This window comes from Acyrthosiphon pisum, chromosome A2, assembly GCF_005508785.2.
Source record: "Acyrthosiphon pisum isolate AL4f chromosome A2, pea_aphid_22Mar2018_4r6ur, whole genome shotgun sequence".
NCBI lineage: Eukaryota > Metazoa > Arthropoda > Insecta > Hemiptera > Aphididae > Acyrthosiphon > Acyrthosiphon pisum.
This window is the reverse complement of record NC_042495.1, coordinates 78,291,555-78,306,198: the sequence shown is the minus strand read 5'-3', so window position 1 is coordinate 78,306,198 and position 14,644 is coordinate 78,291,555. Positions and strand designations below refer to the sequence as shown.

The following is a 14,644-nucleotide window of genomic DNA, read 5'->3' as shown; positions in this document are numbered from 1 at the left end:
TTTAAGTTATCATAAATACGTGATTATTAAAATATTTATCTTTTTATTTTGAGTTCTTTGTAGTTAAAATAGTACCTATATTATACCTAACATTAAAGATATTTTTGTAGTAAAATTACTCAATTCAAATTATGTACAATAGCCTTCTTTGATGAACCATTATAAAGAATCCAATTCTTGGCATCTTTTTCTTTTTGTCCTAGCTTATATTTTCTTTTCAAAAAAAAACTTGAATGAGAATAAAAAATTAATATTTTAACTATATATGTCCAGCTAACATTTTTATACCATTTTTAAAAGAAAAATCTTACGTTAATTATTAAATTTCAAAATGATACTTCGAGATTTTCTTTAGAGTACCTATACTTACTTAATTATAAATTCTGAGGAAAAAAAAAACTATATGGTTTTTAAATTATTTGAATTTTTCTACACTCTATATAATTCATCATTCATTAAAAATCCATTATTAGTCATAGTATTCAAAAAATGTAGAATAAATTAATTTTTTATTTATTTAAAAATAAACTTATACTTTTACAACTCTTCAAGTAAATCTTTAAACAGTTAAATACGTCTATGTAAATATTTGTAATACATCCAAAACCATTAAGCATTATTGATAACTGGTTTTAATTTTTGGCTACCTACCTATTATAATCGTTGTAAATTCAAAATATCAAACATTCAAATCTTATAGTTTTATATCAAATTTTAAGTGGAACATTTAATGAACTAACGTGTTTTTTTCGATCAACAGTAAATTTTAAGTAGTATTAGTAATAATTAATTATCGCTTATATTTAAGGTTTGGTAGTAAAATTATAAAGTAATATTATTGCTTGCACCAATTTCAATGAAAAGCGGGTAAGCGTGGATGTCGCTCTGCTATACAGTACCTAGATTACAAGTGGATCAATGTATAATGGATTGTATTAAACTTGAATTCAATAATATAATATATAATATAATAATATCTCATTGTATAAGAAAAACGATTTTGAGCGGAGACGGTTTGTCAGTCTCGATATTTTATATTGTTATTATTTATTATAGCCTGTAAATTGAATTATTATTATAATATTATTATTTTTTATTCGTTTCTATGGTGATAGACAAAGCGTTAGAAATTAAAATCCCGTTTTTAGAGGGTGTTTCATAATTTGTCGATGGTATTTTCAATTTCCAGTGGCATTAAATAAATATTGAGAAAATCAAAAAAATTAACTCTTTAAAGTACCATATTTCTCTAATTTTCTAAATGATAAGATACTATATGCTGAAATCGAAGCACTCCTTCTGGTAGAAATTTTGTATACAGGATAAAGGTACAGGATAAAAAAAAATTAAAAATAAACACTATCTTCCTCTCTCCACTCAAAACCTAAAAAAATTATTACCTACAATTTTTTTAATGATGCATCATTAAATATTTATTTATTTCACCAGCGATCTGAATTTTCAATATAACAATTCCCATTTTGCGCTCCTTAAGCCATGCGATTAACTGCTAGGTACCTACGTAGAGGCAAAATTACATTTTCACTACCTATTTATTGTAAAATATTCATGATGAATATCATATTTTGCTTTAAATTAGTAAACATGGGGGGAGGTGGGAGTTGATTTTGGTTGAAACAGTATGAACCAAGAAATACCTCTATAATTAAAATTACTTGAGTATTTGGTAGGTATATGGAAGATTATACATTTCTATATTCTATATTTGTGTACCTATTATAACCACACATTATATTATATCAATATTATACTATTTATAGAACATAAAACTAGATTGGCCATCGTGAATTTTTTTGGATCAAAGGTATAACCTTATTCGCTGCAAATATATAGGTATTATTCATTTATATACCCTGATGTCCCTGAAATAAAATAAACATTTTCGATGAAAATATATTATATTTATTTATGTCAAACGTTGTACAAATCTAAAAAATTAACTTTACACTTTTTTTCATAGATTGGTGGTTTTTTATACATAAATAATACCTGAATTGTTGTAATAAATCACTATACCAATAATCTTTCAACAATAAAATATTATCGTCATTCATTTAAAAACACGTATAACACGTCGTTTACACTGCAGTGTTGTTGTTTTGCCACACAAGCCGTGTATTCCTTATATTATTATATATTTCTATAAAAAGAAATTTTACTTTACTTTAGGGGACAAAGAAGTGAAGATTGGAGAGTATAACGGAGTGACGGGCACACTAGACTTGAGTGTCGGCGAAGAAGTGAAGTGGAGAGCCGGTGGCAAAGGACCGCCTAAAGATCGGACTCTTACTATTTACGAAGACTCTCATGTTAACGTAGGCGTTTACATAGGACTTGCCGTTGCCGCGGTCGTTGGTATCGTCATTGCCACTGCGTTTCTCATTGTCAACATACGGTACAGAGATCAAAAGTAAGTGGTGTCTACGGCCTCTATATAAATTATAAATAAAACTTCACGAATAAACCGTACGCCACAATTAACTTACTCGGTATAAATTAATTTAACCTACGGCCATTAAAAAATGGAAAAATTATGTGTATAAAAGTTATACCAAATGTCAAATATTTAACGAATACACAGGTACTGTACATATAATTTTAATTCAATTATTTTAATAACATAAATATATTTGGGACTTAAAATAAGTAATTAGGTATTATTTTTAAACCCTTTGTGTTGAATTAAATAATTTATTTAAAATTATGCAAATGTCAATGTTATTAGTGAACAAAATATAATAAAATAAAACGAATGACGCACGTAAAATGTTTTAAGATCCGAACAATATCAAAGAAGCACTAAAAAAATTCATTTACGAAAGCCATTATATAATTTTTTTTAAATACTTAGCAAGTATAATAATTAATGTAAATATTCATTGAAAATTAAATTTTGCATGTATAAAATTAATTTTTTTTAGTTCATAATATAATCCACAAGCTGTTACATATTACAAGATTATGCGAAGAAGTGTAAGTGATGACAGTCGTTATATGACTTGCGTAACGGATTTAAGGAACTTTGACAGTCGTTAAGAGTAATAATATAGGTTAGACTAAATTAAAAAAATTAAATTGTTAGAATGATTATTTATACAATTGCAATGTTACAATATGTTGGTCATTAAATTAGTAGGTCCCGGCTCCACCACCTTTTTAAGCTTGTTCGTTGATTATTATGTTCATATATTTATCAACGCAAGTCCTTTAATTATAGTGTATAAAATTAAATTAATAATTTGTCCACAAATAAATAAACAGTCCACAGACCTTACTATTTTAGACAATCTGACTTTAGACTTTACTATTTTAAAAATAAAATATTATATTATACTTATATTTATTTACCAAATATTAATGAATATTTAACTATTACAATATAATATAATTATACATTCTAAATTAATTGTTTATATACCACATAATATAAAAAAAATATCTTTACATTATTAATTTATAAATATTAAATACGAAATCGTGTATTGATGCATTTTAATATAATTAATTTAATTTTCTTGGTACACTTGTAACGATTGTCATACTATTACTATACTAATATTGTTTACTAAGTAGAACTTAAGAATGATTATTTTATAATTCATTCTTTCCATAATCTATTTTATTTTAAAAAAGACGTGGTACCTGCTCTCTTCTTTAAATCCTGATATTTCCTAATTGCGCGTGCAGTGTATTTTGAATATTTTTAATTTTTGCACTGCAATGTCTGTAATCCAAATTAATTTTATTATTTCAAGCCAGTTAATTATAAATTGATATAACTAATATTAATTTTATAGTTTTGAAACAATTATGCTGCAATTGAGTATTCTGTTAATGTTTTATAACGTACTTATGCATAACCACGTAGGTGATAACAAAGGAAACAATTGCTTCAAACCACACAGTGATCCTTTCAATGGGGAACGACAGCAATTAAACTGCATATAGATCTATACTAAAATAATAGTCCCTTTTTTAGTTTTATTTATTAAATTTATTATTTTTATTCTTTTTGTGTAAAGGAACATCATACTTCATACAGATGATATGACACTACTTTTTTTATTCATACGTTTATAATATATTTTGAAACAAACGTTACGAACTCATATTCATTGAGGTAGGTATTTTATTAGACGGTACCTTTATAATATTATATTCCAGGGAAAAAACTGAAAAAAAGCTATCGTTTAAACGTCATAACATTTTTAATAAAATATGTATGGCTCGTTATGAAAATAACTTGAAAAGCGACTTTAATTTTTATACACATTTCCATTGTGTAAATACCTATACAAAATGTTTAATGTAATTTTGTTTTTTTAAATTTCTGTCAACCTGTGTTTGTTGATGTTTGTACGGATAAAAGGACCAACATGAACTGTGTAGGTACGCGTGGAAATTATAATTATTGGATAAATCGCGAGTGTGTCAATTACCACCAGTATAACAATAGTACCTTTATAATTCAAAATATATAGAAACGATAATTAATATTTATGTACATTATTATAATATTATGTTTATGAGTATTATTATGCGTAATGCAAAATATTAACAGCTACAACACGCTTTTCGCACGTTTCAGGTACATAAAAATGTCCAGCCCCCACTTGAACAATTTAATAATCATCGGAGCTATGTTGACGTACAGCAGTGTCATATTTCTGGGTCTCAACAGCCAGATGACCAGCATAAACATGTTTCCGTACATATGTGCGGCGCGGGCGTGGTTGCTGATGGCCGGGTTTTCATTGGCATTCGGTGCGATGTTCTCGAAAACCTGGAGGGTGCACTCCATTTTTACGGACATCACCATCAACAAAAAGGCGAGCTTGGAAAAACTGTTTGTTGGAACTAAAAAAAAAAAAATCTCATTTAAAAAATAATAACGGGTCGGGCGATTTGACTTCCGCATTAAAATAGTAGGAAGTGTCTAGGTATTTTATAAATTGTATAAAATATTATAAAATTATACATAATATATAATATTGTGTGCTGAACAAATCGATGTGGAAAAAAAACAATTCTCGCTTGATTCTATTTATTCTTTTTTTTTTGTTTACTTGCCACAGATCTCAATAGTTATTCAAAACGATACAGTAATTTTAGAAATATATTCTCAGCAACGCCAAACTTTTATAAAGTACTTTACGTTCTAAAGGCACAATAAAAATAAATCAAACACCAACATCTTTAATTTTTTAATACATATTATGTAGACATAGAATAAATAAATATGTATATATTTTATTATTTTTTATATCAAAAACACGTGTTTCAAGTTATTTAGGTACTAAACCAACACGAATTATTTGTAACGTTACAGATCGTAAAAGACACACAGCTTTTCCTCATGGTTGGCATATTGTTATGCATCGACTTGGGAATAATGTTCACGTGGCAGTTTTCAGATCCGTTTTACAGGGAAACTAAACAAATGGAATCATACGTGAGTAAAAACTTGAAGCATGGCAGCGAATATTAAAATATATCAACCTCATATATACCTACAATGACATAACCTAGGTACTGTTTTCCTTCATAATCCCGAGCCTTAAAACTACCTACGAATATCTTTCACGCTAACCATAATAATACCTACATAAACGTAAATTTTACATTTATGTACGTAACAGTTTAGTGTTTAAACATCAGTATATTATCTAACTACTTGACATATTCAGATATTTTAGACTTAAAAGTTTAATTTCTATTCAAATATTTTAAACTGACCATTAAATTACAAACGAAGTTAGATGTATTTATGAGGGTGCGTAGATAAAATTAACATGGCATAGCCGCATAGATACATAAAGTTAATTACATGTTCTAGTAATCAGTTCTAGTATATTAATATAAAATTCAAATTATAGACAAAGAGAAGAGCAAATTAAATTGTGTTTGGAAACCATCAATAAATTAGGTACATAATAATTACAATTTCAATATTATTCAAATTGCTGTTTTTTTTTGTTTTTTTATTACTATGCGTTTAATAAACAATCTCTATTTATATCGTAAACAAAACTTATTTAAAAATACTAAATTTTAAATAATATTAAAATAAGTATAACTCATCAGCCATCATTTTATATCTTTAATAACGTAGATGAAATAATCTTTACGTTAACCTAATATATCAACTTAAAGAAACATACAATTATTTTTCGTAGTATACTTAGAGTCTTTAGATTTAAAATACAATTTCTCACAATAAATTGAACAACCTTTTTAAGTCAATAGTTTAACTATTTTTTTAGTCTGGTTTCATAAAGATTTTTCAAAAAAAGAAAGATATTATTATCAAATAGTTTTTAAAAATATCTTAGAATTACCTTTGAATTTATGAATAATGTGTGAATGTGGATTATAATTTTAGTCAAAAGAATATTTATTTAATTACATAAGTTTAAAAAAAAATTGCTCCTAGAAAAAAAATAACAACCACCAAAAACGACATTGTAAAATATTTAAAACAGCGGTTGATGAAAAAATAAAAATAATTACATAAATATATTTTTTTAAAACAACGAGGAACAAGAAAAAAAGGGTTGTAAATGAATCCTTTGTACTGTTTTAAAATTAAAAGCACACTTGGTTAGTTCTGCCATGGTGGGTACGTGTTTGTACTTTGTTGTTAACCTCGGGTTGTGTAGTCTCCAGAATAATATATAATGGGTGTGGTGTCGCAAACGATCCAAAAAACATTTTCACAGGGTAACTTTAGCAAAACTCATGGTCTTTCGTGTTCACGCTTGATCCGATTATTCAGAGGTCACGAAAACACAAAAAGTACCATGGGGAATAACCTGGGTGGCCATTAATAAGTGTATACAAATAATGTTATTATAATAATTCGTGATATATCTTTCTTTTTTTTTCCATACAATGTAAATATTTAAGATGGTATTAATTTATTTTACAGCTACAATTTATACTTTGAATGAAATGATGATTGCGAATTGTAATTCATAAACTAATATAATTATTATTTTTCTTGTGTGGTTGAGGTGGCTCAAACATATATGACCCAACTATATGGTAGTTAAATATAATTTATAAACCAAGGACCGAACGTGTGTATCACGCTATTATTATTATATAAAAACATATGTTTTATGTATTTTACCTTTTTTTTTTCTCATTTAAACTATTTAACTCGGCTGAAAAAGTGTAAAATAATAATAATGATGATGATAATAACAGGCATTATTGAAATATTTACTCGGGTGTCTATCACCGTTATTTTATTGTTACATAATATTTTATACATTCAAACGTTGTGTTCTCTACAGCCGCACCCGCACAGTGACGACATTGTGATCATCCCGTGTAACGAGTACTGTCAGAGCGATCACATGACCGTATTTCTTGCCATCATATACGTCTACAAGGGTTCACTAATGGTACGTAAACGTTTTTTTTCTTTTTTTACCGTAGGCGAGAGACGGCGAAAAGTATAAAACTTACCGTGGTACATTTTTTGTGTGCGCGCGTTTTAGGTCTTTGGAGCTTTTCTAGCTTGGGAAACCCGACACGTGAGTATACCCGCGTTAAACGACTCGAAGTACGTGGGTATGAGCGTGTATAACGTGGTATTGATGTGCGTCGCCGGCGCGGCAATTTCTTTCGTCCTGAGCGACCAACAGGACGCGTCTTTCATCATCATATCAGTGTTTATATTGTTTTGTTCCACTGCCACGCTTTTCCTGGTGTTCATACCGAAAGTGAGTACCAGACATATTACGAGAATGTCACTGTAACCATTACCGTTCCTATTTCCATTGTATGTATGTATTGTACAATGTACATGTATAGGTACTACGCTGTAGATTATCACATTAAAAATCTAGTTTTAAATAATTAGAAACGATAGAAACGGCATGGTATTTCTATAATTTTATGTTTTATAATCGTCTTGCGAATGTAAAAAAAAAAACGTATTTCAATTTATCAATTTATCGGATTCTCTGAAATTAAATTAAAATAATTTGAATTACTTAATATGCCATATAGGTACCTAAAATTATAAAGTTCTATTCAGAAATACTCTTTCTAAAATTATTATTTTTATACAGATTGTAGAGTTAAAAAGGAATCCACAAGGAGTAGATAAACGAATACGAGCTACTTTAAGGCCAATGTCTAAGACTTACAAGGATGTCTGCGACACGGAAGAACAAATTCGAGCACAAAAAAATAAAAATCAACAATACAGACAACAAATACTGGACGTGGATCGAGAAATCGATGCGATGGTATTAAAGATAGATACGTTCCGGGCTCTCAAGTTATCAGAAATCAGTTAGTTTAAGATTATTATAAATTACTATTGGACTTTATTTTGACATAAATATGACTTTGTCGAATTATGATTGATTTCTATGTAAATATAATTACAGAACTGAAAAAAATAGCCGAAGAGAAACAGACTAAAGTCGATGTTATACAAGAAGAAGATTCAAATGGTGTTATAGAAGTACTTGCAGTGCCCGAAAAGTTTTCTCCAGAAAAGTAATTTTTTTTTTTAAATATTTAACGCTTTCACCTAATCACCCAAAAAAATAACTTTGCCTGAAAAATGGTAAGTATAATGCAACGTTTAGTTACACCTGTATGAAATTTTTTTTTTGATTCGTGATATAACATAACTTAGGTACTATTTTTTATACTTTTATTATTTTAGAAAGTATTAACTATAAATGGATTATTTATTTTCTATCCTCATTCAACAATTTAATTAGGTGATATGTTGTTTAAATTATTATTATTATAAAATAATAACGAGGACATAATTACTTGTTATTAGAACAACTACGGGTATGAACGATTTGAAAAATAAGTGAGCCGTTGGCCGTTAGTGACAATAGATTCTTTATTTCATTGAATTTTCGATTTTTTAATTTTTAAATACTTAATAAAAAATATAGTGAGGCCTAAACTTATATTAAATTCCATTCAAAATTTGAAAGCAAATAACGCTTTTTTCAAACAATATCAACAATTAGTGATTTTTTATTTCAGAAAAACGTGTCAAAGGCATACCAGAATCCCATCCATTTCTATCGAACCAGCCAAACCCCCAGACGAACCTGTGAGCTTCACGCCGTCTCCTACACGAGTATGTATTTATAACATTTTGCTCAAAGCTAGAACTTTTTATTGTTCACTTTTTTAAAAGAAAAATGTAAAAATATTACATACAAAAAAAAACGGTTATTTGTTTTGTTTTGTTTTTTGCTAACTTTGTTTTGACATTATTTATATTGTCTCTTTAAGATATTATAATATTGTCAGGACTGGAATATTAAAATGAATTTTTACTCTAAATGAAAAATAATGTAACTTTCCGAAAATTACGAAAGCGTTTTTAAATAATACTTGAATAATAAAAAGTATTTTTCTCTCTAGTCATCCGTTTATTACAAAAATTCCATATCCATCAAATAAACTATATTATTATTATTACATCTCACTAAGTCAAAGTCGAAATCATTTTTTCTAAAAATTGTTTCAATTTAATATTAACTTGTAATACTATGTACCTACTACCTAATTATAATAACAAAATTTCTCGGTTAAGTGTAACTGGATTTTATTCGCTTCGGTAAAATCACAAGGAGACATCCGCGTACAGCTAATAAAATGATAAAATGAAACAAATATTTTCAGAATATTCTTTTCTTATTCCGAAATTATTTGATTAAAATATAATATGTCCAAAATAAATAATAATAGTATCAAGAATTTGATTTATTTTTTTGTGGTACCTACCTACAATGATATTTTTTTTTTGAACGGCTACATAATATAATATTTTTTGGAAATATCGTTCAAATGACGCGGAATGTGGAAAGTAAATATCTTGTAGATTCGACTTTCTAAAAATAGTTAATATGATGGAAAAGGCGGCAAGCAACGGGAAAACTTGTTTAACGTTATTGTAATATATTTGTTCGTGCCTTTTCACAGTCGTGTGGCACGGGCCATCAGAGACGGGCCAGTGGTAGTGTAACGACGCCACAACACCAGTCGGCCGCCGCTGCGTCCCACACGGCGGCGGCCAGTTGTGCGCACAGGCGGCCATCGATGCCGCAGACCAAGAGGACGTGCCAACAACCCACGTTCGTGCACCAGGACGAGCTGTGGCTGACGCAAACGCAACGACACGCGAACCGGTCACCGCCACCCGTCACCAGAGGATTGCTCAATAACGCGGATTCGCCGACCGACGACGGTAACCGCGGCGTCGACAATTTTATGATTTATTGACCCACCCAGCTCCCATAACGAGCACCGTGACATACACCCCGAGGATTTTCACTATCTAGTGGCGATTCAAAAGTCCTGTTATCCCATATTAGGCCATAGGGGTTTGTAGGCGTAAGTGATAGATCGCATATAAGTCCAAGCCACGGTCATCTGTTATAAGATGGTGAATCACCTCAGCGGCTCCGCCGACACAAACAAAAGTTTGTTTTCATTTGCAGTAAAGGAAATATTGAATATCGGGTTTGTCTTCCATCGGAAACTCGCGTACTCAACTACCGTGTCCGACCGTCTGTGTATAGGTCATAAGTCATAACCAATGAAAACAACACCAAATTATCTGTTTCAGTATTTTACACATATAGTGAATTTGTTTGTAACAACAATATTTCAACTAATTAAATTGTTTTTTGTTGAAACATTTCAAGTTAAATACCAAAAATCGGTATCTCTTACCAAAATTAATGCGGACAAAATATGTTCATAGGCGTAGTTGCTCGGAACAGTAAAATCGAAACCATTCGTATCAGATCTGTTACTTGTTGCAGGGGGGGGCTAGGGGCTCAGGCCCCCCCAGACATATTTTAGACATATTTTTTTATAATTCTACAAATCCTAAAACTTACTATATTACTATATTTCAAATCACATAATATATGTCTGATAATATAATATATTATTATACGTAATATCTACTATTTATTAAGAATAAAGTATAATAATTTATTATAATTGTATTTGTGTTGTAAAAAAATTGTTGCCCCCCCCCCCCCAGATCTTTGCTCTGGATCCGTGCCTGAGTCTTGTTGATTGTAATAACATTGAGTTTAATATTTCTTCCATATTTTATAATTCAACTTAAGAATCATAATATTAAATTTAAGTCCTTAATTTCTATTTTGATAAATAATATTATTCATCCTGCATAAAACTAGCCGCAGAACACTGATATTGTTTTATCTTTAATTCTGATAAAGCTAATAAGTACTCAAATATTATTTGAGATGAAAAATCGATTTAGAGGTGAACCCAGAATAAAAAAGTTTAAATTATATTACTTTTTTTTTTTACGTTATTTTATTTTAGTTATGTGGTTTTTGTCATTTTTTTTTTTTTGTGGAAGAATGACATTTTTGTGTGAGATGAAAAAAAAACTATTAATTTGACTCAATGTCTCAGTATTTACATATTTTATCATTCAAACCACAAACCAAAAGTGAATAAGAACAAAACACTATACTTCGCATATTTGTCTCGGAGCAATAATTCCGCTACATATTGTGTAAAAGTATAAACTTTCCCATATAATTATATATTAATTAAATACCTTGAAATACCTTGTGAAAAATTGTGGTGAATTTTCAAACGAGATTGTTAATAATTAGTGTTTTATTAAAAAGGCATTGGAGTTCTAAAGGTTGTAGATAATTATCTACATAATAAAATATAACTATATAAGTGATAATAGGTACCTTTATCAATATCAATTTATTTAATTTTTTTTTACAACCAATAGTACCAATGTGTATGGTATGTTATGGCCCATGATGCAATTTGTTCTAAAATTTAGTTCATATAATATATTACTAATATATGAAAAATGTAGGCAAGTGGGTACCGCTCTGCTGTACAGTATGGAATGGGTCATGACTCATGGTAATGGATGTGTTAACTTTGAATTCAATGATTTGTTGATGTATACAAAAAGCGATTCTGGGCGAGGATGGTCTGTAAGCCTATATCAAGTATATTTCATAAATCATAATTTACGTTTTTTTGATATTGCTATTAAAGTAACTTATTTTACTATTAGTATTACGGTACGAGTTAATTTATTTTTTGGCAAAATCATTGCATTTATTATAATAATTAAATATTAATTATTGTAATAGTGTATATTTATATCATATTATATAATTTTTGTTAACGATTGAATCAATATCACCGTAAGGTTGAACTATATGAATAGGTTCATGAATCATGTTACAAATAAATAATAGCTTAAATTTAATAAAAATGTTTTGAAAATGTTATTATGTATAGTAAAATGTATGATACACGTCAAAGTTTAAGTCCCCACGAATAATGTTTTTGTATTACAATGAAATAACGAACATCGTTATTCTTCGTTTAAAAATCTATAATTCAAACTTAAAATTACTATAAAAAAAAAACTGTGTCAGTGTATTTTTAGATTTTTTGATTACAATATTAAATACTTTTGAGAAACCATGTTTTAATTATCAATTCTTAGCTATAAAAATTGAACATTTGAGAATTCATATGGCCATTGATGAGATAATGAACAAATTATAGGTATAATATTCACCAATTCCCGTGTAAGCAATTAAAACCAGTGTAAGCAAGTACAAATGTATTCAATAGACTCGTATATTTGTGAGGTTCCAATAGAAAATAGAATTTAAAAGCTAGGTTTAATTTAAGAAAACGATTTTGGACTCTTTTGATTGGCTTACATTCTAATTTATTATGTAAGCTCCAGGTGGGCCATAATCTGAAATAAACCAAACTAGAGTCTATTAAAGTGCTTTAAGATATCTAGGGTCTGTAAACTCGGAAGAGTGACGTTTGATAATATCTAATTATTTTGAAGATTTCTTCATGGTAGATTCATGCGTGTTCACGAAAACTTAAATCATGTGACAATATAATGGCAGATAAAGTATAATATCATTATTGATATTTATATTAATTAAATTTTATTAGGTTATGTATTCTATAAAATCTCATCGAACGACTTTTAGATATTATGTTTAAACTCTTTCTTTAATATTGACACAATTTAACCAAAATTTCAAGTCAATTATATATAATTATACAAGCATTGATAGAAGATACTCGAACAGATGATTTTAGGTCATCGGCAAATACCAAGAATTGACTATTTTTAAGAACAGATGAGATGTCATTAATAAAAATAAAAGATAAAATGGATGACAGCCTTGATATAACAGTATAAGTGTACCTATGACAAACAACCATGAATATTAGTAAATTTTTGACGGTTAATTAAGTAAGAGTGCAACCATGTTAATAGGGGATCAATACACACATTGTTGAATATTTGTATCAACATTTTTTTTTAAAACTGTCTTTTTTTTTGTTCGTCAGAGGATGACAGTTCATCGTCGCTGACCACGGCCAGTTCCATGCACCGTTCTGTGTCCGAGAAGAGCGGATCTTGCGGTGGTGGAGGCAGTGCCGCGTCATCATCGTCCACCCGGAACCGGGGCCCGGGGCTCAGGCGGCCATCGGCGCCGCACATGCACAGCACGCCTAACGTGTACCACGGCCGGAGGCGCGAGTCTGGAGGCTCGACGGGCGGAGGATCACCGACCAACGCGCCAGGTTTGCCGCCGACGCTTGGCGGCGCTGGCATGTCCCGGGTGAACACATTGTCGGAGGGTGAGCTGCTTGACGTGGCCATTTTGCCGATATTCCAAAAGCTTTTGACCGAGAGGCGAGCGCACGACTCGTTGTCGTCAACGTCACAGCACCACCGGCACCAACACAACGCTCACACACAGCAGCATCCACCGCACCACCACAACAGGGCGTCGATCGCGTCGTGTCCCAACATCGCGGTCAAGTGCGACATCGTCGAGTACCTCTAACTGGCGCGCGTTTCGTCTTTGCCAGTGCCATAGCCGCCAAAACGGATTTGAAGACTACGATGCCGTAGGTGGGCCAATAATATAATATAGTCTAAATATATCTATACGTCATATGAAAGCCAAATACCACTCACTTATCGCTATTTCTCAAAAATGACCAAACGTATGGACTTAAATTTGGATTTTTGGTTTCTCTCCGCTCTAGATCACTATAGGTGTGCAATAAGTCTTTATCAAAACAGCCCAAATAACTGTGTTAAAAATCTGTGCAGTTTTTAACACAGTTTAAGAGGGGGGAAATCCACTTGCATTTAATACAACGCCGTGAAAAATCAGCTAGTTATGCAGTATAAATGTGAAATGAGTTTTTTAGTAACGGGTGATCTCAGAAACTATCCGATGAATTCAAACAGGGTTAATTTTAGTTTAAAGAATACATTACGGAGCCGGTTTTATTATTTTAAGCATAGTTTTATAGACCCAACTGACGTCATCTGAACAATAAAATAGTATCTAAATCAGTTTTCAAAAAAATAAAAATTGTTATTGACTAGCCGAGTTGCTGTAGGATAATTTAACCAAGGCTGGGCAAGTTAACTATTTTTTTTAACTCGTTAAGTTAAGTTTATTTGGAAAAATGTAAGTTAAGTTTAAAGTTAAAAGTTACTTTCCTTTTTTTATTTAACTTGTTAAAGTTACAAGTTAGTTAGAAAAAA

At 30.0% G+C, this 14,644-nt stretch overlaps 1 protein-coding gene across 5 annotated transcripts in view; it reads left to right on the top strand.

The window, feature by feature from the left end:
- LOC100162087 (gamma-aminobutyric acid type B receptor subunit 2) overlaps window positions 1-14,644 on the top strand; it is a 304,964-nt gene that overhangs the window by 285,237 nt on the left and 5,083 nt on the right. For 4 of the 5 annotated variants that reach the window (XM_029489763.1, XM_029489761.1, XM_029489762.1 and 1 more), the window contains 10 exons: window positions 2,191-2,431; window positions 4,610-4,850; window positions 5,351-5,473; window positions 7,320-7,430; window positions 7,527-7,751; window positions 8,103-8,328; window positions 8,427-8,538; window positions 9,049-9,145; window positions 9,997-10,261; window positions 13,426-13,996. In XM_029489763.1, coding sequence (XP_029345623.1) covers window positions 2,191-2,431; window positions 4,610-4,850; window positions 5,351-5,473; window positions 7,320-7,430; window positions 7,527-7,751; window positions 8,103-8,328; window positions 8,427-8,538; window positions 9,049-9,145; window positions 9,997-10,261; window positions 13,426-13,928 — 2,144 coding nt within the window. In that variant the 3' untranslated portion in view covers window positions 13,929-13,996. The remainder of the gene's footprint in view (window positions 1-2,190; window positions 2,432-4,609; window positions 4,851-5,350; window positions 5,474-7,319; window positions 7,431-7,526; window positions 7,752-8,102; window positions 8,329-8,426; window positions 8,539-9,048; window positions 9,146-9,996; window positions 10,262-13,425; window positions 13,997-14,644) is intronic. The other variant, XM_029489764.1, reaches the window with a different exon arrangement.